We start from the raw sequence: 21,295 nt of genomic DNA, 5'->3' as shown, positions 1-21,295 counted from the left end.
AACTCCCTGCGTCTGGCTGTTCACTCCAAGAGGCCGCTGCAGTATGAAATAAACATCTATTGTTGGTAAAGATCAGGAGGAGCAGCAGGATGGATCCATCTTGGCCTCGGTAAAACCTGCCTGGTCTCTGGCTGCTAACAGCAACATTACAGCTGGTTGAGTCTAAACTATGTTGGACCATCAGACAGTAGAAACGCCTGGATATAAAAGGAATGGAGCTAAACCAGCCAATCAGATCACTGGATCTGTCTGAACACCACTCAGTGTCTCTGAAGGAGCCTTCTTTGTATTTTTCTAAGGTAATTAATTTCTTCTTTGTGGCTTTGGTTTCTGGTGACCATGATGAGATGTTGGTGTGACTTTTTGTTTGAATAAATTCTGGTTGATTGTGAAGTTGAACAGTGACTGCTGTCTTTATGGTTTCACTTTTACACACAACATTAATGGACCCGAGGAGACAAGAGAACGACGAGCAGCAGGTAGAAAATGTCTCACTTCTCAACATTTAGTACCAAATATTTTTGAGCAGTGGTTTCCAGATTTTCTGGGTCTCCTCTTGTTCCAACATTACTAGTCTTACAGCAGCAAATGTCATAATTCTGGATTTTTGGGTTTGTTTTTGTGGTTCATTTTATTTCATCAATTACGTTTTAGTTTATTCTTTGTTGTAAAATAAGTAAACGAATCAATGCTTCTGGGTGACCTTAAAAAGATGTAATTCAGATGGATTATTTTAAAATTCAAGATCTACAGACGTGGAAAAACCACCTTAAATTACTGAAAGTGAAGTTGTGTGTTTTTTTTTATGAAGCAGTTCATTGGTCAGTAAACAGCGTCAGCCAGTTTTGGTCGGACTGAAGCAGGATCTTCATCCTGTAGCTTCTTGTGAAAAAAATAAAATGTGTGAAAGGTGTCATGTTTGAAGCTACATGCTTGACCCACATGCAGAGACACAAATAGGAGATGGAAAATGACTGAGATAAATAAAGTCTATTTTCTTTTAAACCATAAATATCTGGTGTGGTATGTGAAATGTCTTGGGGCCAATGGATAAGAATCGTCTTCGCGCTGAAGGCAGGGGGAAAGGAAAGGTAAGTGAAATATTGAACTGAAACAAACTAGTTCAGGAACGAGTTTAGTGGGTGAGGTGCGTCCGCTGGGGGAAAACTGAGGTAGGGGTACTGGAGCCTGGGAAGCTGACGGGAGGAGGAGGAGTCCGATCAGGGGTCCGATGGCTGGAGGATCCCCTGAGGTCGCAGATGGGAGAGCCATTGGAGGGCGGGCAGGTAGTCAGAGGGTAGTCTGTAGGGTGAGGAGCGGGTCTCTGCTAGTTTAGATTGTATTCCAGGAATTTCTTCAGCTGAGGTTCTTGGGTCTCGGATTTGAACGTGGGCTCACAAAGGGTACTTCTCCACGGCACCACGAGACGTATTCCTGTAAGTAGAAATTTAAAGATAAATTCAGGTTGCTAGGAGCACGGATGAAAACACAGAGGACTAAGCTCAGGGGGCTCAGAGTACCGTTAGAGGTTAACACTCAAGCGCTGGAGAACCGGCCGCCCGCTCCTCTTATCCTGGTGGTGATGGTGCCGATTATGCACAGGTGTGCGGGGACCACCCTCCAACAGACTGCAACCTCATGGCTCCTCCTGGTGGAAGAAGAAGAAAGCTCCCCACAAGACCAGACTCCAGCACCCAACAAAAGGTATCATGTTGGTAATATTCTGGACCCACATGCAGGGATACTCTCAGGAAACCAGATAGTTTAAAGGATTTATTTCTAAGGAAAACAATGTTAAATATGCAATGAATGGATCTGTTGATGGCCAGGCTTGGAAGGACCGACACGATCGAGACAGATCGGGAAAGTGAGTATAATGAACAAACTGGAACAGGGACTTGTGGAAAGATCTTACTAGCCGGATGGGAATTTCCGCCCGGGAGAGGTGATGGGGATTGAGGAGTCCTGGAAGTGATCTGACGCTGCAGACACTACTTGTAATCTGACAGGTCGTCCTTTAGCTCTGATCGCTGATGAGGGCAGGGCAGGCTCCAACCTGCAGGCGAGGAGATGCTTCAAAACGGCCAGCTGAGCATGAACAATCCAGAAGAACTCTTTCAGGTATGTAGATATCACACAGCAAATCCAGCAGGCCCAAATTAACTAAGTAGTACTGTGGTCTTTGGGAGTATGGTCTCTTTGTAGAGGTCATTGAAAGTGAGCCGGGTTCCTGTGTGAGGTTCAGATGGTAGAGGCTGCGGTGGAAGGCGGACAGGTAAGTTCAGGTGAGGAGGAACGAGGAGCGATCCAACTGCCAGCAGAGAAAACCAGGAAGTGTCAATGATTCTTCTGTAAAGGTGAAAAGGGACTAGGGCAACCCTAACCCTAACCCTAACCCAACCAGTGGGTAAACAATCCACGGCGTCACGAGGGAGGAATCCAGAAACCCAGGGACTCAGACGCAGGTGGACAATAGTCTGAGGCATCAGGAGGAAACACCTGAGGAGGAGGCAACAGAAAGATAAAACTTGATGTAATCTTGGGAAACTTAGAGAGCAAACTCAAAGGGGCGCAGAGTACCAAAACTGACAAACACTCAGGCGTCAAAGTCTTCTTCTTCTTTTTTTATAGCGGTTGGCAAGCAACTTACTGATGTGCATTACCGCCATCTACTGGAATGGAGTGTGGATCATGATGCTACATATATATTCTCCCACAAAAATAAATGTATAAAACTTATATCCTTTCTATCAATTTTGTTTTCTTGTTTCATTAAAGAACAAAAATATTCAGAAGTAGAATTTTTGTCCAAAATATTTTGTATATTTAGCTTTAATTTATTTTCTTGTAATCTACATACTAGTTCTATTCTCTCAACAGAATATTTAGAACAGAACAAAAAACATGTTTTACTGTCTCTTCTTGAAAACAAAAATCACATTTTCCTGTTGGATGTTTTCCCATTTTAAACAAAGTAATATTTAAACCTGTATGACCAAAACGTAATCTGGACATTTTGGTTTCCTCCTTTCCATTTCATCCTGTTCTCCTCATTACACCACCTGCCAGTTCTTTCTTCTTCCCACTGTTTCTGCCATCTTTCCTTTACCTTTTGTTTAATAATAGATTTGATTTCATCTTTACTGAATGGTGCCAATATATCAATATAACAATTTTTTGTAGCTTGTTTTGCATATTTATCTGCCAACTCATTTCCTTTTATTCCTACATGTGATGGTAAAATTAACTAATAAAGTGCTGGCAGCTTCTTGCTCCTCATGTCCCCCTGGATGATCAGGCGATGGATCCCAGGTGCGCTGACACCTGTCAGTCTCCAGGTGTTGCAGTCCCTTGGCGCTATCTAGTGGACGAAGAGAGAAGCAGCAGGCAACAGAAAATTTCCAACAAAGAGCCAAAAACCTCAGATCCCAGCATATACAAATGTTATAAATCCATATGCTAGGAAATCTTGATTGGTTATAAATACTCCGGAATTACATAAAAGGGGGGATTATTATTAATGATAATCAAGAATTTGTGGTCTTTAGCAGACTTGGCCTTTCATCATGGCCTATTCTAAATGTTATCTTATTTTATCCTCCGATACAAACAGGATTTATTTTCCATTGAAATTGGTCACTTTAAGTTGTTGACAACTTAAGGTGGTATAATAAATACCACCTTATGAATACCACCCAATAGGATTGGGCGTATGATTGAAATGGGAAATTCTGAAACAGCAACCTATTGATTTAAGGTTCACTACGCATGTTACAAAACTTCTCTATCTAAAAGAACTAACCCCTAACCCTATTGTCTTCGTCTATTGTTGTGTCTATTGTCTTCGTCTATTGTGTTTATTGTCTTCGTCTGTAGTTGTGTCTATTGTCTTCGTCTATTGTTGTGTCTATTGTCTTCGTCTATTGTTGTCTATTGTCTTCGTCTGTAGTTGTGTCTATTGTCGTGTCTATTGTCTTTGTCTATTGTTGTGTCTATTGTCTTCGTCTATTGTGTTTATTGTCTTCGTCTGTAGTTGTGTCTATTGTCTTCGTCTATTGTTGTGTCTATTGTCTTCGTCTATTGTTGTCTATTGTCTTCGTCTGTAGTTGTGTCTATTGTCGTGTCTATTGTCTTTGTCTATTGTTGTGTCTATTGTCGTGTCTATTGTCTTTGTCTATTGTTGTGTCTATTGTCTTCGTCTATTGTGTTTATTGTCTTCGTCTGTAGTTGTGTCTATTGTCTTCGTCTATTGTTGTGTCTATTGTCGTGTCTATTGTCTTTGTCTATTGTTGTGTCTATTGTCTTCGTCTATTGTGTTTATTGTCTTCGTCTGTAGTTGTGTCTATTGTCTTTGTCTATTGTTGTGTCTATTGTCTTCGTCTATTGTGTTTATTGTCTTCGTCTGTAGTTGTGTCTATTGTCTTCGTCTATTGTGTCTATTGTCGTGTCTATTGTCTTCGTCTATTGTGTTTATTGTCTTCGTCTGTAGTTGTGTCTATTGTCTTCGTCTATTGTGTCTATTGTTGTGTCTATTGTCTTCGTCTATTGTGTTTATTGTCTTCGTCTGTAGTTGTGTCTATTGTCTTCGTCTATTGTTGTGTCTATTGTCTTCGTCTATTGTGTTTATTGTCTTCGTCTGTAGTTGTGTCTATTGTCTTCGTCTATTGTTGTGTCTATTGTCTTCGTCTATTGTTGTCTATTGTCTTCGTCTGTAGTTGTGTCTATTGTCGTGTCTATTGTCTTTGTCTATTGTTGTGTCTATTGTCGTGTCTATTGTCTTTGTCTATTGTTGTGTCTATTGTCTTCGTCTATTGTGTTTATTGTCTTCGTCTGTAGTTGTGTCTATTGTCTTCGTCTATTGTTGTGTCTATTGTCGTGTCTATTGTCTTTGTCTATTGTTGTGTCTATTGTCTTCGTCTATTGTGTTTATTGTCTTCGTCTGTAGTTGTGTCTATTGTCTTTGTCTATTGTTGTGTCTATTGTCTTCGTCTATTGTGTTTATTGTCTTCGTCTGTAGTTGTGTCTATTGTCTTCGTCTATTGTGTCTATTGTCGTGTCTATTGTCTTCGTCTATTGTGTCTATTGTTGTGTCTATTGTCTTCGTCTATTGTGTTTATTGTCTTCGTCTGTAGTTGTGTCTATTGTCTTCGTCTATTGTTGTGTCTATTGTCTTCGTCTATTGTGTTTATTGTCTTCGTCTGTAGTTGTGTTTATTGTCTTCGTCTGTAGTTGTGTCTATTGTCTTCGTCTATTGTTGTGTCTATTGTCTTCGTCTATTGTGTCTATTGTCTTCGTCTATTGTTGTGTCTATTGTCTTCGTCTATTGTTGTGTCTATTGTCGTGTCTATTGTCTTTGTCTATTGTCGTGTCTATAGTCTTCGTCTATTGTGTCTATTGTCGTGTCTATTGTCTTCGTCTATTGTTGTGTCTATTGTCTTGACTATTGTAGTGTTTATTGTCTTCGTCTGTAGTTGTGTCTATTGTCTTCGTCTATTGTTGTGTCTATTGTCGTGTCTATTGTCTTTGTCTATTGTCGTGTCTATAGTCTTCGTCTATTGTGTCTATTGTCGTGTCTATTGTCTTCGTCTATTGTTGTGTCTATTGTCTTGACTATTGTAGTGTTTATTGTCTTCGTCTGTAGTTGTGTCTATTGTCTTCGTCTATTGTTGTGTCTATTGTCGTGTCTATTGTCTTTGTCTATTGTCGTGTCTATTGTCTTCGTCTATTGTGTCTATTGTCTTCGTCTATTGTTGTGTCTATTGTCTTCGTCTATTGTTGTGTCTATTGTCGTGTCTATTGTCTTTGTCTATTGTCGTGTCTATAGTCTTCGTCTATTGTGTCTATTGTCGTGTCTATTGTCTTTGTCTATTGTCGTGTCTATTGTCTTCGTCTATTGTGTCTATTGTCGTGTCTATTGTCTTCGTCTATTGTTGTGTCTATTGTCGTGTCTATTGACTTCGTCTATTGTCGTGTCTATTGTCTACCCTAACCCCTGACCCTAACTAAAACTACTTTCAATACATTTTGTTAAAATTCTTAGGTTTATAATTGTAATCTTAGAACCTTCCTTATCATTCACCTTTGCAATAGTTTCTGTACAACATGGAGCAGTTAAAGGCTCTACTCTGGATCTACTAGAACGGGTTCATTGTTCCTTTTAGAAACTTATTTTATTCATCCCTTAAAAGGTTTTGCCCTGCAGTTTGACGGTTCCCCCTAGCCCCAACCCTAAGCCCCCCTCTGGGGTGACTGACGCTCTGCTGGAGTTAAACACACCAGCGAACCAAAACCTTTCATGGTTGATTTATTTCCCTGAAAATAATGATTTCTGTATGTGTAGTTGCCATAGCTATGTTTTACTTACGTTTTGTTTGAATGTTTCTTGTTACATTTGATCTATATTATTTTACTTATTTTTATCTGGCACCAACCCAAACCTGTAAATAATTTACAGGTTGTTCTTCTATGAAGGAATCATTCTTCCTACAAAAGATACTTCAATATTATTTAACATGAGCTTTGAGCTCCAATTATTTGGTGGTATTTATTCAGCACTCAGTGATGAAGTGACGTCCAGCTTCACTTTGGTAACAGTTTGATTTTAATACTAATTCAACCTCCAGCCTTATGGTCTCATTCTGACCTTCGTGTTCCTGCTTCTTCAGGTGGAAAAATACCCACCTGTCCAAACTCCCACTGTCTTCTGATAAGATGTCCCTGCTGTCCCGTCCAATCATATCGCTCCACTGCTGTATAAAAGCAGCGGGCCCAAAGGGAGTGGACATGATCGAGCCATGGCTTTCCTGTGGATCCTCTCCTGCCTCGCCTTCGTCGGCGCCGCCTACGGTGAGACTGGCCTTCATCAGCAGAGTCGCTCAGAGACGAGCGTAGACGTCTGCAGACCGCCTACGCTGCACGAAGTTAGAAAGACGTCCGGCTTCGGTCGAAGGGAGAGGAAACACGTCATTCTCCTGAGATGTCAGGAGTTTGTTTCTAATTGTTGTTGGTAATGATGTAATGATGATGTCACCAGGTTGCGGCTCACCTGCCATCACTCCCGTCATCACCGGTTACGCCCGCATTGTGAACGGTGAGGAGGCTGTGCCTCACTCCTGGCCCTGGCAGGTGTCTCTTCAGGTAAACTCCCACAAACAAAGATGCTTTATTCTGTTAACTTCAGGGATGCTCGCCTCCTTCTTAGGAACAATCTCTGACATAGAAATCTTTTCTAACCGATAATTGTTGCTGGTACCTCACCGTCCTGCAGATGATCAGTTAAACTGAACAACTTTATGGAGATGTGATCATTTCTGAACTTTGGAGGATGTGAAGCCAATATTAAAATGGTGGAGACGCCAAAAACGTTGCATTTTCCAACCTCAAAGAATAAAAGTTGATCTTTCTTAGACTGCATGCCACTAATGTTTACCGTCAGAAATCAGTGTTTGGTGGAATAACCCTGCTTTGCAATTCTTCCAAGCATCTTGGCGTGCTCTGCATCAGCCTGTCGCATACTGATCACCGACCTCAAGGCCACATCGGCAGGTCCAGGTCCGACATTAGGCTGGAAGAGATGTCACACACGCAAACATGCTGCTGTCAGAAGAAACGCATCCATCCTCTGATTTTTCCAGGACTGGAAAATATCAACCCGGCTGCTCTTTGCCGTCAAACGGCGACCTTGACTTGCGGCCGTCGCCTCCTCGTAGTTTATCTGCCGCGTGTCTGAGCTGACCTCCGACCTGTCAGGCTGCAGTGTTCTTACAACTTGCACAGCTGTTAAAATGGGACCGACCTCTGTTTCAGGACTACACTGGCTTCCACTTCTGCGGAGGCTCTCTCATCAACGAGAACTGGGTGGTGACGGCTGCTCACTGCACTATCAGGTAAGCGTCACACACCTGAGATCTGCTTTACCAAAGAAGAAGAGATCAAACTGTTGGTGTGTTGCAGGACCAGCGACCGCGTGGTCCTCGGAGAGCATGACCGCTCCTCCAACGCAGAGAGCATCCAGGTGATTTCTCCCGGCAAGGTAAGTGAGACCCTTCACTTCACATCCTCTGACCTTTAACCTGCCACTCCTAACGTGTCACTTCCCGCCAGGTGTTCAGACACCCCCAGTACAACAGCTTCACCATCAATAACGACATCACCCTGATCAAGCTGTCCAGCCCCGCCCAGCTCAACATGCGGGTTTCCCCCGTGTGCCTGGCTGAGTCCTCCGATAACTTCCCTGGAGGCATGATGTGTGTGACCTCTGGCTGGGGTCTGACCCGCTACAACGGTAACAGCTGCTGACGCTCACAAAGCTCTGGCTCCCTGAGGTGCTTCACCAGTTTTTAACCAACACGAGTTAAATGGAGAGGACTCTAACCCTCCATGTGACCACACGTTGCTTTTTTCAACTGAAGTGATTTAAATATATTAGATTGTTCAGATCAGAACCTTTTTTGGTTCTTCTGTCAAATATCACCAAAGATAAAAACTAGGAAGAATAAAATTCACATAAAACACAGGAAACAATCTACTTACAAATGCTAGGAAAAAATTACAAGCACAAATTCTTTACATGTAAAACTAAAATAACACATTTTTCTATCTTGATTACCATTAAAGGGAGAAAGGAGCTTAATCTCATCATCTGAGCACATGAAACTATAACAGATGTTATTCTGCTGCACAGGAAGCTGTTCAAGAGAAAACAGGATAACCTTTAACAACTTGAGACTTCGCTGCTCTGCCAGCAGATGGAGCCCTTGTTCCTGTATGACATGAACTTTCTGGTAACTGTTGTGTGTTTTGCAGCCCCCGACACCCCCGCTCTGCTGCAGCAGGCCGCTCTGCCCCTCCTCACCAATGCTAACTGCAGCAATTACTGGGGCAGCAACATCACCGACCTGATGATCTGCGCCGGAGCGGCCGGAGCCTCCTCCTGCATGGTGGGAGTTTAGTTCTGACCCGGTTCTGTTCATCCGGTCTGACCTCCGGTTTTCATCAGCCTGCTGGGTTTCTTTCCTCAGGGTGACTCTGGAGGTCCTCTGGTCTGTGAGAAGAGCGGAGCCTGGACTCTGGTGGGTATCGTGTCGTGGGGCAGCAGCACCTGCAGCACCAGCACTCCGGCTGTCTACGCCCGCGTCACCGAGCTGCGCGCCTGGGTCGACCAGACCATCGCTGCCAACTGAGCATGCTCAGCGGTCGGCCTCCGCTTCTAGCCTGATCTTCAATAAAACACAGAAACTGACCAAACCTGCAGCCATGTCTTCTTCTCCTGCAGACCCTCATCTTCATCTCTCACTGAGTTCATGTGAAACCAATCAGTCATCATAACTAAAGCTAAAATCAAACATATTTACCTCCAAACAGAAGATATTACAGCATTTCTTCTTAAAGAAACATTCAACCAGTAAGATATTAAGAAATTATTCAAGTTAATATAAGCATAATTTTTAATAAAAACAAATATATAGTTATACATTATAACCTTCAATAAAAAATGTTCATAACCCCAAAGTGACCTGCAGAAGAAGAACGTAGCCGTCGCCCGGCAGCGCTCCGTCTGCGGCACTAAAGATGGCCGCCGCCTTCTGCGGTTGGATTTGAAAGTAGTTCAGAGCTGACATCATGGTGGCATTTTCAGAACCACAGTCCTGGACTCTAAGTCTACTTGTCCTTTGTTTTCAGTTTATCACATGTAGAAGATCTCTGAGTCCTTTGGCCAAAACATGACAGCAGCATCCCATGAAGATGGGATTCATTCAGTTCGGTTTATCGACTCCGCACCAAATCACCACAATAAAAAACATTCAGTTTATACCCAGAAATGCAGAATTAATGTAACCCAACCTTACCGACGCCTCAGAGTCCGTTCAGGCTGAACTCAATCATTAAACATTTCAGTTAAGTTCAGATCATTTTTCCAATTGGTTAAATGTTTTCAGCCCAGTCGAATGCATCAGGTTAGGGGTAGGGTTAGGGTAAGGGTACTCTCTCTTCATGTGGTAACAGTGTGTCATGATGTTCTTAACCTCCTGGATCTGCAGTAGAAGCAGAACTGCACTGAATGTCTGAGTGAGGGTTGACAGGACAGAGACAAAAACACTAAACGCATTGAACCAGGAGAACTTTCAATGTTCAGATTCAGTAAATCCCATCTAGGGAAAGATAAATCACCAAACGGACACAAGAGAGACACGGTCTGGGGCTGCAGCCATGGAGGCGCTGCCCTCTTAGACTTAGACTTAGACTTAGAGACTTAGACTGACTTTATTATCATTTTTCATGCACAGGGTGAATACAGAACCAAATTTCGTTGCAAACGGCTCAGGACAATGTTTTGAGCTTCCAATGTTGTGAGGTTACTCCAGAATAAAATAAAATACAGTATAAAATATGAATATAAATCTAAATATAAAATATAAAGTGCAGGAATGACAGTAAAATAGAAGTTATTTAGCTCTGTACATGTGCAAGGTATGAAGTGGAGACCAGATTTTAAGTGCAGTCCAGTTAAGAGTTCAGCAGTCTGATGGCAAGTGGGAAAAAGCTGTTTCGGAACCTGGTGGACCTGCACCGGATGCTGCAGAACCTCTTTCCAGAGGGCAGCAGGGAGAACAGTCCATGGTGGGGGTGTGAGGGGTCACTGACGATGTTTCGGCCTCGGGACACGCAGCGCTGGGATGAAATGTCCTGAATGGAGGGAAGGGGGGCCCCGATGATCCTCTCTGCTGTCCGCACCACTCTCCTCACGTTCTTCCAGTCGGAGGCGCTGCAGCCTCCACACCACACAGAGAGGCAGCTGGTCAGAATGCTCTCTATGGTGCTTCTGTAGAACGTCTTGAGGATGGGCGGGGGCAGGTGTGCTCTTCTCATCCTCCGCAGGAAATACAAACGTTTCTGTGCCCTCTTGACCAGAGACGTGGTGTTCCCAGTCCAGGTGAGGTCGTTAGTGATGTGCACCCCCAGGAATTTGGTGCTGCTGACCACCTCCACAGCCGAGCTGTTGATGAGCAGTGGAGCGTGGCTGGGCCGGTTCTTCCTGAAGTCGACGATCATCTCCTTCGTCTTGTCAACGTTCAGGATCAGGCTGTTGTCTCTGCACCAGTCCACCAGCTGCTCCACCTCCTCTCTGTAGTCCAGGTCGTTGTCGTCTCTGATGAGGCCCACCACCGTTGTGTCGTCCGCGAACTTCACGATGTGGTTGGTGGCGAACCTGGGGGCGCAGTCGTGTGTCATCAGAGTGAACAGCAGAGGGTTCAGGACGCAGCCCTGAGGGGAGCCTGTGCTGAGGGTGATGACATCGGAGGGGTGTTGTCCGATCCGGACTGACTGAGGTCTGTCGGTGAGGAAGTCTAGCAGCCAGTTGCGCAGGGGGGTGCTGAAGCCCAGGTGTCCCAGTTTTCCTGCCAGATGCTGTGGGATGATTGTGTTGAACGCTGAGCTGAAGTCCAGGAACAACATCCGCACATGAGTGTTCTTCTCCTCCAGGTGAGCCAGGCTCAGGTGTAGGGCAGAGGAGATAGCGTCCTCAGTGGAGCGGTTTCGGCGGTAGGCAAACTGGAATGGGTCGAATGTGGAGGGGAGTCTGGAGACTTAAAGAAACAGTGCACAGTTCATGGCAGTAGAAGCTCCTTTCATTCCTCATCTATGAGAGAAGCACAGCGAAGCAGATCATCTCTGAGCCAGGACTACGTTCAGACATGGCTTGTGGCAGCAATAACTGCTTCACTTGTTTTGTCTTCTGGCCTGAATTATGATCCTAATTCAGGACTTTTTCAAAAGTGTTTTTGATTTTCTTAAGGCATGTAAAAAAAAATTCTAGGATTTTTCCAATTGTCCAGTGAGGTTTAAAACTTACATTATTTAACAAATGAAATACTGTACATTATAATGTGAATGTATTTTGACGTTTTAACAGAATGCATAAATATAGAACATTTCCTTGTCTAATGTTCACTACTATCTCGCCCCTTTATTTAATCCCTGTCATTCAGCCACTTGGTCTCATTTTACTCTTATTTTGGCTCCTCTCAAACAATACAATATCATTATGGACATTTTTAATTTTAAAAAACTAACAACACTGAACAGGACACTTTTCTGTAAGATGACAGTACAGTATCTTCAGTTTCAAGTCTATCTTGTGTGAAAATGTGCAAAGCACTGAGGTTGCAAACATTGGATGCAGATGTATCTAGTTTTTGCGTGCAAGGTGGATCATTGCATGTTGATATTTTTGGCTGCAGTGAGGTGGGCCCAGTGTTCCCCAGACCTCAGCCTGATCTCATGTGGTATCTTAGACCAGCGGTGTCCAAAGCCGGTCCTGGAGGGCCGGAGTTCTGCATATTCTCCCCCTGGTTCAATGATAGTTTGTTAGAAGACATCAGGAGACATACTGAGGAGGAAGTTTCTACCACCAGCCAGAGAGCTAGAACATGCAGGATGCTGGAGGACTGACTTTGGACACACTAGACACCAGTCTGCATTTTAATGGTGATGGAGTGGCACTGGGTCTTCCTGAGCGTCTGGATGCAACCCTCATTCATTAGCACAGCAGCTACAGACGCTTTGAAATGTAAAAGATTCATCTTCTCTAAGAAGTGAAAAAACACTTGGTATCATGTAAAGATGAAGACTTGGCTCTGATGACCAATACATTCTTGACCTCATGTATCTGAGGTGACATGATTCCATACGTGGAAATTGTAAGGTTTTGGGTTTTTCTCTGTGTTCATTTAGGTTTCTGTATCGTTGTCAGTCAATTGAGTCTCTGTGTTGTCCCGTCTATCCCTTGATTAGTTCCACCTGTTCCTTGTTCCTCCTGATTGTCTCCCTGTGTATTTAAACCCACCTGTCTTCCTTGTTCTTTGTCGAGTCCTTGTCTAGTTGTCTTGCTGTCTGATCTGTCTCGTCAAATCTGCTGTCAGATGTTTCTTGTTAACCAGTTGCTACCAGTTTTGAGCCTTAGCCTTCCACTCATTCTCTGCTGCCTGGATTTTGGATTTCTGACAATTTCATTAAATTTATCATTCATCCTTCATTTCAATCTGGGTCCACAGCATCTTCCTCACCACCTTCACCGTGTTTCATGACAGAAATATCTTCAATTCCTGCTTTGTTAAGGCCAGATTTTCTTTTCTTTTTTGGCATTCATTCAGGTTTGTATTCTATCAAGTCCCTCAGTGAGGGACAGGTTCTTCATCATCCTCATCTCCACTGTCACTACTGCTAAATTAACCAGTAAAGGATAAAAACTTACTACTCCATTGTGAGGATGTGGATTTTCTGTGTATTTTGGTCTATTTGGTCCCTGTTTTTTCAAGTCATGCCTTTAATTGTTCCCTGATTAATCCATAGTGTATTTAACGTCACCTGCTGGATCCTAGTAATAGTCTGTCAAGTCATTGTGCGTCTACCTACGTTGGTCTCTGAGTCTCATTGTTCACCTGAGGTTCCTGACATTATGCACAACTTTGGACTGTATTAAAATATTTCTCCACTTTACCCTGAGTCTCCCTGCATCAAACCTCATCACTACAAACCATTTCATGACACTCATGGCAACAATGAACTTTTTTCCTTACAAAATCTTCAAGCTACACACTAAAGTGTAGGAACCTGAGTTCATGTGTGAAGTTGAGATGTTCTGGCTAGAAATGGTCGGTCTCACCTCAATGCATGTCAGAGTCTGGTCCGCATTGCCGGCAGTAAGTTGGGCTCGTTTCCGGTGAGAGTTGGTGTTAGAGATTTTTTGGTATTATCATTTTATTCTTACTTTAGTTCACATTCAGCCTATAGATCATTGTGATTTTCTGTTTAAAGTGTTCTCTTCCTTACGTGTGTATGGAGGTCACTACTGTCTGTTCAACTTTACGCACCTCCTAATTTAGTAACCACCTGTGAGCAGTCGTATTTTGTTTTATTGACAGTACTGACCGAGATTTGAACCGGGCTCAGACCTTTGATCAGATATCACATCTGGACCTGGGTTGTTAGATGTTTGGGTTAGAAGCTTTACGACCTCTGTTGTGTTTCCTGACTGCCCCCTTGCCTGTTCTTCTTTGACAATAAAAACAGGAGCTGTTGTGAGGGCAGACCAGAACGCCCTGTGGATTCTTTGGAGGAAGAATTCTCAGAGCCTTCTCCTTTTGCAAAAGCTCCACGTAAAATTCATATACATTGTCTGTGGTTCTTTCTTTTATTTAGGTTCGAAAGGAAAATACCTATCAGTTGGACTCCGCCAGGGCTGCCCTTTGTCACCGATTCTGTTCATCACTTTCATGGACAGAATCTCTAGACCAGCCAAGGTGTTGAGGGGATCCGGTTTGGTGGCCTTAGGATCTCATCTCTGCTCTTTGCAGACAATGTGGTCCTGTTGGCTTCATCGGGTCGTGATCTGCAGCTCTCGCTGGAGCGGTTCGCAGCCGAGTGTGAAGCGGCTGGGATGAGGATCAGTGCCTCCAAATCCAAGGCCATGGTCTTGAGCCGGAAAAGGGTAGAGTGCCTTCTCTGGGTCAGGGGGGTGTCCTGCCCCAAGTGGAGGAGTTCAAGTATCTCGGGATCTTGTTCACGAATGAGGGAAAAAGGGAGCGGGAGATCAACAGGCGGATTGGCGCAGCGTCTGCCGTCAAGCGGGCGCTGTACCGGTCCGTCGTGGTGAAGAGAGAGCTGAGCCAAAAAGCGAAGCTCTCGATTTACCGGTCGATCTACGTTCCCACCCTCATCTATGGTCATGAGCTTTGGGTCATGACCGAAAGAACGAGATCGCAGATACAAGCGGCCGAAATGGGTTTTCTCCGTAGGGTGGCTGGGCTCTCCCTTAGAGATAGGGTGAGAAGCTCAGTAATCTGGGAGGGACTCAGAGTAGAGCCACTGCTCCTTCACATCGAGAGGAGCCAGTTGAGGCTCAGGCATCTGGTCAGGATGCCTCCTGGACGCCTCCCTGGTGAGGAGTTCAGGTCCCACCAGGAGGAGGGGAAAACCCAGGACACGCTGGAGGGACGATGTTCCTGGGCTGTTTCTCAGATTCCCCCATAGGAGCTGGAACAAGAGGCCGGGAAGAGGGAAGTCTGGGCCTCGCTTCTGAAGCTGCTGAAGCTGCTGACCCCGCGACCCGACCCCGGATAAACGGAAGAAGAGGGATGGATGACTGTTATGACATATTTATGGCAGATGATGATTCTTGGTTAATGTCAGGTTGTCATAACAAAGACATTTTAAATAATGTGAATTTTGCATTAAAAGTTTCATGATTTACTGAAGATTCATGCCAGTCTTTGTGTTTCCTAATATCCTCATTTTTATTTCTGTTCAGCTGGAGAAAGTTTTGGTAGGTAACTTGAATCAAACACATATGCAGGTTCACTTAAATGTTCTGGTTCTGCTCTGCATCAGAACCAGAACCAAACATGGAGAAGTAGCATTCAGCTTCTATGCACCACAAATCTGGAACAAACTTCTAGAAAACTGAAAAACAGCCAAAACCCAGAGTTCCTTTATGTGTTTGGAATGTCAACCCCCCCCTGACATTAATAAAATTCATTCATTCATTATTACCAACATTTGGTCATAATTTCATGTCAACAGAAATCCATATTTAGACTGAACAAAAACATTTTCTCTGCGCTGCAGAATTTTCTGTAAATTCTTTGTATGAATTAAAATGTTAGTTTTTCCCGTTTTGTGTTTAGTGGGTTTGGACTCAAGATGTCGACATGCAGCAGAAAATCAGCGATGAAAATGTGGGAGATGATCAAACATTAACTCTTTATTACAAACTGAAGCAAACTGCATATGTGTTCAGGTGGGTCTCTGGTTCAGGTGGGTCTTTGGTTCAGGTGGCTCTCTGGTTCTGGTGGGTCTCTGTGGGCAGGTGTGGCCCACCGGGCGGCAGTAGCAGATGGCGTTGTAGAAGCGGCAGTAGCAGGTGTCACAGGGGTCGCAGCAGGGCAGCGAGTAACCCAGACAGAACTGCTGGTGAGGGATGCAGCGGCGAGGGGAACGCACGGCTCTGCCTTGCAGCTGCAGCGCAGACAAGTCCTGCAGGACAAGGGAAAAATCCATAGTTGGGTCAATTTGGTGCAAAATTACAAATAGCTGCAGACCTGCTGTAGAGAAAAGTCCTGCACCTCATTGTTGGAGCCCGCCTCCATCAGCAAGCGGTCTTCCTCTGAGTCCACAGGAAGGAGACCGCCATCTTGAAGAGGGCTGGGGGCGTGGCCTCTATCTGCAGACACAGAAAGAAAAAACACTCCATCTGGTTAGATGTTTTCCACACCATTCTGCTCTTCAACGCTCCAGGTTGAAACTGGAACCATGAACACCAGTAATTCTGGAGGGGAGGAGGGGGCGGGGGGGGATTAGAGCTCTCTGATTGGACGTCTGTCACCAACCGATGTCAGCCAGGTAGGCGGCGTCCAGCCGGACTCCGTGAACCAGGGAGGTGGCCGGCCACAGCAGACCGGAGGAGGCGCAGCAGAGCAGCAGCATGCCGAACATCCTGCTGCCGTCACCAAACACAAGAAGAAGAAAAAACTGCACTACAACTCCCACAATCCTCGGCTGCTCCAACAAGAGCTTCTGAAAGGAGGAAACAGGAAACAGAAGCTGTTTTATCTCCCTGTTAGGAAATCTGAAGAATTTGAGCCGCATTAAACAATCCAACAACATAGTAACCTTAAATTCAAGCAAATAATAGCAATTATAAGAATTACTTTATTTTTATAGGAACAACAAAATTAGAACAATTACATAAAGAGCAACTGATGTTGAGTTTCTAGCTGTCGCTGATTTTAAGCTCTTGACCCAAGTTGGATATTAACTTTGGCTAAAACTACAGAACAATATTTAATCAAATAAATTACCAGCATATTTAAAGATACCAACATTAATCAACAGCACAGCTAGATCATAAATACAAATAAATATAACTATGAGCTGCAGCTCTGCTTGTTCTTCAGAAGTTACACAGAAACATTTCAGAAATGAAAACGCTCCAAATATCATTTTTCTGCTTTTTCATTCACCGGATCTCAGTAACTGTGGAGGAATCTGGAAAAAGGTTCTGGAGCCAAACTGGAAACTTTAAATCATTTGTTGGGGACAACAAAGATGAAAAATGAAATCTTCAGATTTACGTCAATAATCTTTTTATCAGCAGCTTTTCAGTCATGATCAGACAATAGTTATAGGTAATGATATAGTTTTTATTTGTAACATTATGGAAAGAAGGACTTAAAACTTATTACATTTATTCATCATTTGCGTAGTTTATTAATAAAAATTAAAGGCAATACTTCTCATATTATAATAGAAAATTTTATGCATATTTTTTGTTGATTTATATAACAATATTTTACCTTTTTATAATTACTATAATTTTTTTCACAGGGTAAAACATTTTAATTATTGTATTTTTCTTTATTATTTCAATCACACTGCAGATCCATCAGTTTATTCTAATTTACCTTTCTCTGTGTTTACAGATAAATTTTGCTTTATTCTGATTGATATCTCCACCTTATTATTATTATTATTATTATTATTATTATTGGATGATCACTGTGGAGAATCAATCGATTCTTCATTTTAAATACCAGCCAGAATAGTAATTTGGAAAAAATATGATGGAAGCAACATTTTCCTTCAGTTTTTCACCTGATCATTATCATCATCATCATCATCGACTCCCAACAGAAAAGAGGAGGATGAACTCACCTTCTGGCTGAGGCGGCCGCTGCGTTTCTGTCTCTGGAGGAGCTGAAGGTGATTTAAAGCCAATCAACAGGAAGAGGTCACATGACCAGCAGGGGGCGTCGCCCTGTGTATCGTCACAAAATGTTAAACATTACTGACACGAGTTGAGATGAGTTCTTCAGTCTTATAAAAAGCCTTCAGTTATTCTTCCCAGTTGGCTAAATGAGAGGAATTTTACTAGAACTTCAGCAACAGAACCGGTCCAGCAGAGGAACGGTTCCAGGCTCGGTTCTGTCTGGCTTGAAGAGTCAGAACCAGATGTGCTGAGGTGAGACCAGAGCTGCTTCATGCTTTGACGGAAACTAAAATAAACCAATCAGAAGATTATAACAAGAATGCCACAAAAAATAAAGAGCTTAATGTCAACATGAGCAGCAACCCAACATCTACCCAAAACCCCAAACCCCAAACGCCCAACCCCCAAACACTGAACCCCCAAAAACTGAACCTCCAAACCGTGAGGGTCTTCCTTCTCAGTAAATTGTGGTTAGCTTTCATTGTTAGCTTTTATGGCCCGGTGCTCAATAAGTCGATCGTGATGACCGGTCGATCGCGGAAGGTTTTGAGTCGATCTCAGCAGTAGGTAGCAAACTGAACACCACCAAGAGGCTGAAACCAGCAGGTCTTCTTCTGACACGATTATCAAAAATATTCACTAAGATACAAAACGTTTGTAATGTTATTAAAGAATTTTTTAAAAATCAACAAAACGTGTTCAAGTTAATGACCCAACAAAAATAATAATCTCATTATTGTTTCAACAAGGTGTTGCACAATTCTGTGTGTTTTGGTTCCATAAAAAAAGGCGACTGAAAGACCAAGTGACTAGCAGAGCAGGAGGAAAATACCCTGACATCAGAAGATGTGCTTTTAACTTAGCGCCGCTCTTTCAGTCTGAAATTTCTCATATTGACGTTATCAAACCAAAGTTCAGATCTACCATAACTGACTGATACCTGCTGGCCTCAGGTTTGCAACCAGCTTGTGACTGAGAAACCAGTAACCTCCTCCCAGTGTCAGAGTCTCACTGAGGAAGAAACTGCATCAGGTTTTCTATCACTTTAATATTTCTGATATAACTGATGGATATTCGCATATAAAATAAGTCAATAGAGTTTAATTTACAATTTTTATGTCTTCGTGTCATGAGGTAGATCTCAGCCGGCTGGTGAGAGAAAAAGTAGATCTTGGTCTCAAAACGTTTGGGTTCCCCTGTTTTATGGTTAGCTTTCACAGTTAGACTTCATGGTTAGCTTTCATAATTAGCTTTCACAGTTAGACTTCATGGTTAGCTTTCATAATTAGCTTTCACAGTTAGACTTCATGGTTAGCTTTCATAATTAGCTTTCAGAGTTAGCTTTCACAGTTAGACTTCATGGTTAGCTTTCATAATTAGCTTTCACAGTTAGACTTCATGGTTAGCTTTCATAATTAGCTTTCACAGTTAGACTTCATGGTTAGCTTTCATAATTAGCTTTCAGAGTTAGCTTTCACAGTTAGACTTCATGGTTAGCTTTCATAATTAGCTTTCACAGTTAGACTTCATGGTTAGCTTTCATAATTAGCTTTCAGAGTTAGCTTTCACAGTTAGACTTCATGGTTAGCTTTCATAATTAGCTTTCACAGTTAGACTTCATGGTTAGCTTTCATAATTAGCTTTCAGAGTTAGCTTTCACAGTTAGACTTCATGGTTAGCTTTCATAATTAGCTTTCATAATTAGCTTTCACAGTTAGACTTCATGGTTAGCTTTCATAATTAGCTTTCACAGTTAGACTTCATGGTTAGCTTTCATAATTAGCTTTCACAGTTAGACTTCATGGTTAGCTTTCATAATTAGCTTTCAGAGTTAGACTTCATGGTTAGCTTTCATAATTAGCTTTCAGAGTTAGCTTTCACAGTTAGACTTCATGGTTAGCTTTCATAATTAGCTTTCACAGTTAGACTTCATGGTTAGCTTTCATAATTAGCTTTCAGAGTTAGCTTTCACAGTTAGACTTCATGGTTAGCTTTCATAATTAGCTTTCATAATTAGCTTTCAGAGTTAGACTTCATGGTTAGCTTTCATAATTAGCTTTCAGAGTTAGACTTCATGGTTAGCTTTCATAATTAGCTTTCAGAGTTAGACTTCACGGTTAGCTTTCATAATTAGCTTTCAGAGTTAGCTTTCACAGTTAGACTTCATAGTTAGCTTTCATAATTAGCTTTCATAACTAGCTTTCAGAGTTAGCTTTCACAGTTAGACTTCATGGTTAGCTTTCATAGTTAGCTTTCATAATTAGCTTTCATAACTAGCTCTCATAATTAGCTTTCATGGTTAGCTTTCATAGTTAGCTTTCATAACTAGCTTTCAGAGTTAGCTTTCATAACTAGCTTTCATAGTTAGCTTTCATAATTAGCTTTCATAGTTAGCTTTCAGAGTTAGCTTTCATAGTTAGCTTTCATAATTAGCTTTCATAGTTAGCTTTCATAACTAGCTTTCATAGTTAGCTTTCATAACTAGCTTTCAGACTTAGACTTCATGGTTAGCTTTCATAATTAGCTTTCAGAGTTAGCTTTCACAGTTAGACTTCATGGTTAGCTTTCATAATTAGCTTTCATAATTAGCTTTAATAGTTAGCTTTCATAATTAGCTTTAATAGTTAGCTTTCATAATTAGCTTTTATAGTTAGCTTTCATAAATAGCTTTCATAATTAGCTTTAATAGTTAGCTTTCATAATTAGCTTTCATAACTAGCTTTCATAGTTAGCTTTCATAACTAGCTTTCAGACTTAGACTTCATGGTTAGCTTTCATAATTAGCTTTCAGAGTTAGCTTTCACAGTTAGACTTCATGGTTAGCTTTCATAATTAGCTTTCATAACTAGCTTTTATAATTACCTTTCACAGTTAGACTTCATGGTTAGCTTTCATACTTAGCTGTCATAGTTAGCTTTCATAATTAGCTTTCATAATTAGCTTTAATAGTTAGCTTTCATAATTAGCTTTCATAACTAGCTATCATAGTTAGCTTTCATAACTAGCTTTCACAGTTAGACTTCATGGTTAGCTTTCATAATTAGCTTTCACAGTTAGACTTCATGGTTAGCTTTCATAATTAGCTTTCACAGTTAGACTTCATGGTTAGCTTTCATAATTAGCTTTCAGAGTTAGCCTTCAGAGTTAGCTTTCAGAGTTAGACTTCATGGTTAGCTTTCATAATTAGCTTTAATAGTTAGCTTTCATAATTAGCTTTCATAGTTAGCTTTCATAACTAGCTTTCATAGTTAGCTTTCATAACTAGCTTTCAGAGTTAGCTTTCACAGTTAGACTTCATGGTTAGCTTTCATAATTAGCTTTTATAGTTAGCTTTCATAATTAGCTTTAATAGTTAGCTTTCATAATTAGCTTTAATAGTTAACTTTCATAATTAGCTTTCATAGTTAGCTTTCATAATTACCTTTCACAGTTAGACTTCATGGTTAGCTTTCATAATTAGCTTTCATAATTAGCTTTCATAATTAGCTTTCATAATTAGCTTTAATAGTTAGCTTTCATAATTAGCTT

General features: G+C 42.0%; 2 protein-coding genes across 3 annotated transcripts; one reads left to right on the top strand and one right to left on the bottom strand.

Moving 5' to 3' along the window:
- Positions 1-6,718: 6,718 nt before the first annotated feature.
- Positions 6,719-9,246, top strand: LOC114143729 (chymotrypsin A-like). Its single transcript, XM_028016026.1, has 7 exons — positions 6,719-6,846; positions 7,034-7,137; positions 7,807-7,886; positions 7,954-8,032; positions 8,104-8,284; positions 8,806-8,939; positions 9,021-9,246. The coding sequence occupies exons 1-7, from the start codon at positions 6,795-6,797 to the stop codon at positions 9,180-9,182; spliced, it is 792 nt and encodes a 263-aa protein (XP_027871827.1). The 5' UTR covers positions 6,719-6,794; the 3' UTR covers positions 9,183-9,246.
- Positions 9,247-15,741: 6,495 nt separating this feature from the next.
- On the bottom strand, positions 15,742-18,155 carry agrp (agouti related neuropeptide). Of its 2 annotated transcripts, none has more exons than XM_028013870.1 (4): positions 17,713-18,155; positions 16,389-16,575; positions 16,125-16,222; positions 15,742-16,035 (listed from the first exon to the last, which is right to left on the bottom strand). In XM_028013870.1, exons 2-4 carry the CDS (start codon positions 16,492-16,494, stop codon positions 15,796-15,798), a joined length of 444 nt encoding a protein of 147 aa, XP_027869671.1. In that variant the 5' UTR covers positions 16,495-16,575; positions 17,713-18,155; the 3' UTR covers positions 15,742-15,795. The 2 variants fall into 2 exon arrangements, with proteins under 2 accessions (XP_027869671.1, XP_027869670.1); XM_028013869.1 differs by lacking the exon at positions 16,389-16,575 and having other exon boundaries at positions 17,713-17,815; positions 17,930-18,155.
- Positions 18,156-21,295: the final 3,140 nt, after the last annotated feature.

This window comes from Xiphophorus couchianus, chromosome 4 (assembly GCF_001444195.1).
Source record: "Xiphophorus couchianus chromosome 4, X_couchianus-1.0, whole genome shotgun sequence".
Taxonomy (NCBI): Eukaryota; Metazoa; Chordata; class Actinopteri; order Cyprinodontiformes; family Poeciliidae; genus Xiphophorus; species Xiphophorus couchianus.
This window is presented reverse-complemented; position numbering and strand designations above follow the sequence as displayed.

Excerpts from the sequence above, each read along its gene's own strand:
- LOC114143729 (XM_028016026.1), top strand. The coding sequence starts at position 6,795 with ATGGCTTTCCTGTGGATCCTCTCCTGCCTCGCCTTCGTCGGCGCCGCC. Across the intron at positions 8,033-8,103 it reads AGGTGATTTCTCCCGGCAAG|GTGTTCAGACACCCCCAGTA; the intron begins GTAAGTGAGACC and ends ACTTCCCGCCAG. Across the intron at positions 8,940-9,020 it reads CCGGAGCCTCCTCCTGCATG|GGTGACTCTGGAGGTCCTCT; the intron begins GTGGGAGTTTAG and ends TTCTTTCCTCAG.
- agrp (XM_028013869.1), bottom strand. The coding sequence starts at position 18,040 with ATGAAGCAGCTCTGGTCTCACCTCAGCACATCTGGTTCTGACTCTTCA. Across the intron at positions 16,223-17,712 it reads GCGGCCGCCTCAGCCAGAAG|ATAGAGGCCACGCCCCCAGC; the intron begins GTGAGTTCATCC and ends CTGTGTCTGCAG. Across the intron at positions 16,036-16,124 it reads AGGCGGGCTCCAACAATGAG|GACTTGTCTGCGCTGCAGCT; the intron begins GTGCAGGACTTT and ends CTTGTCCTGCAG.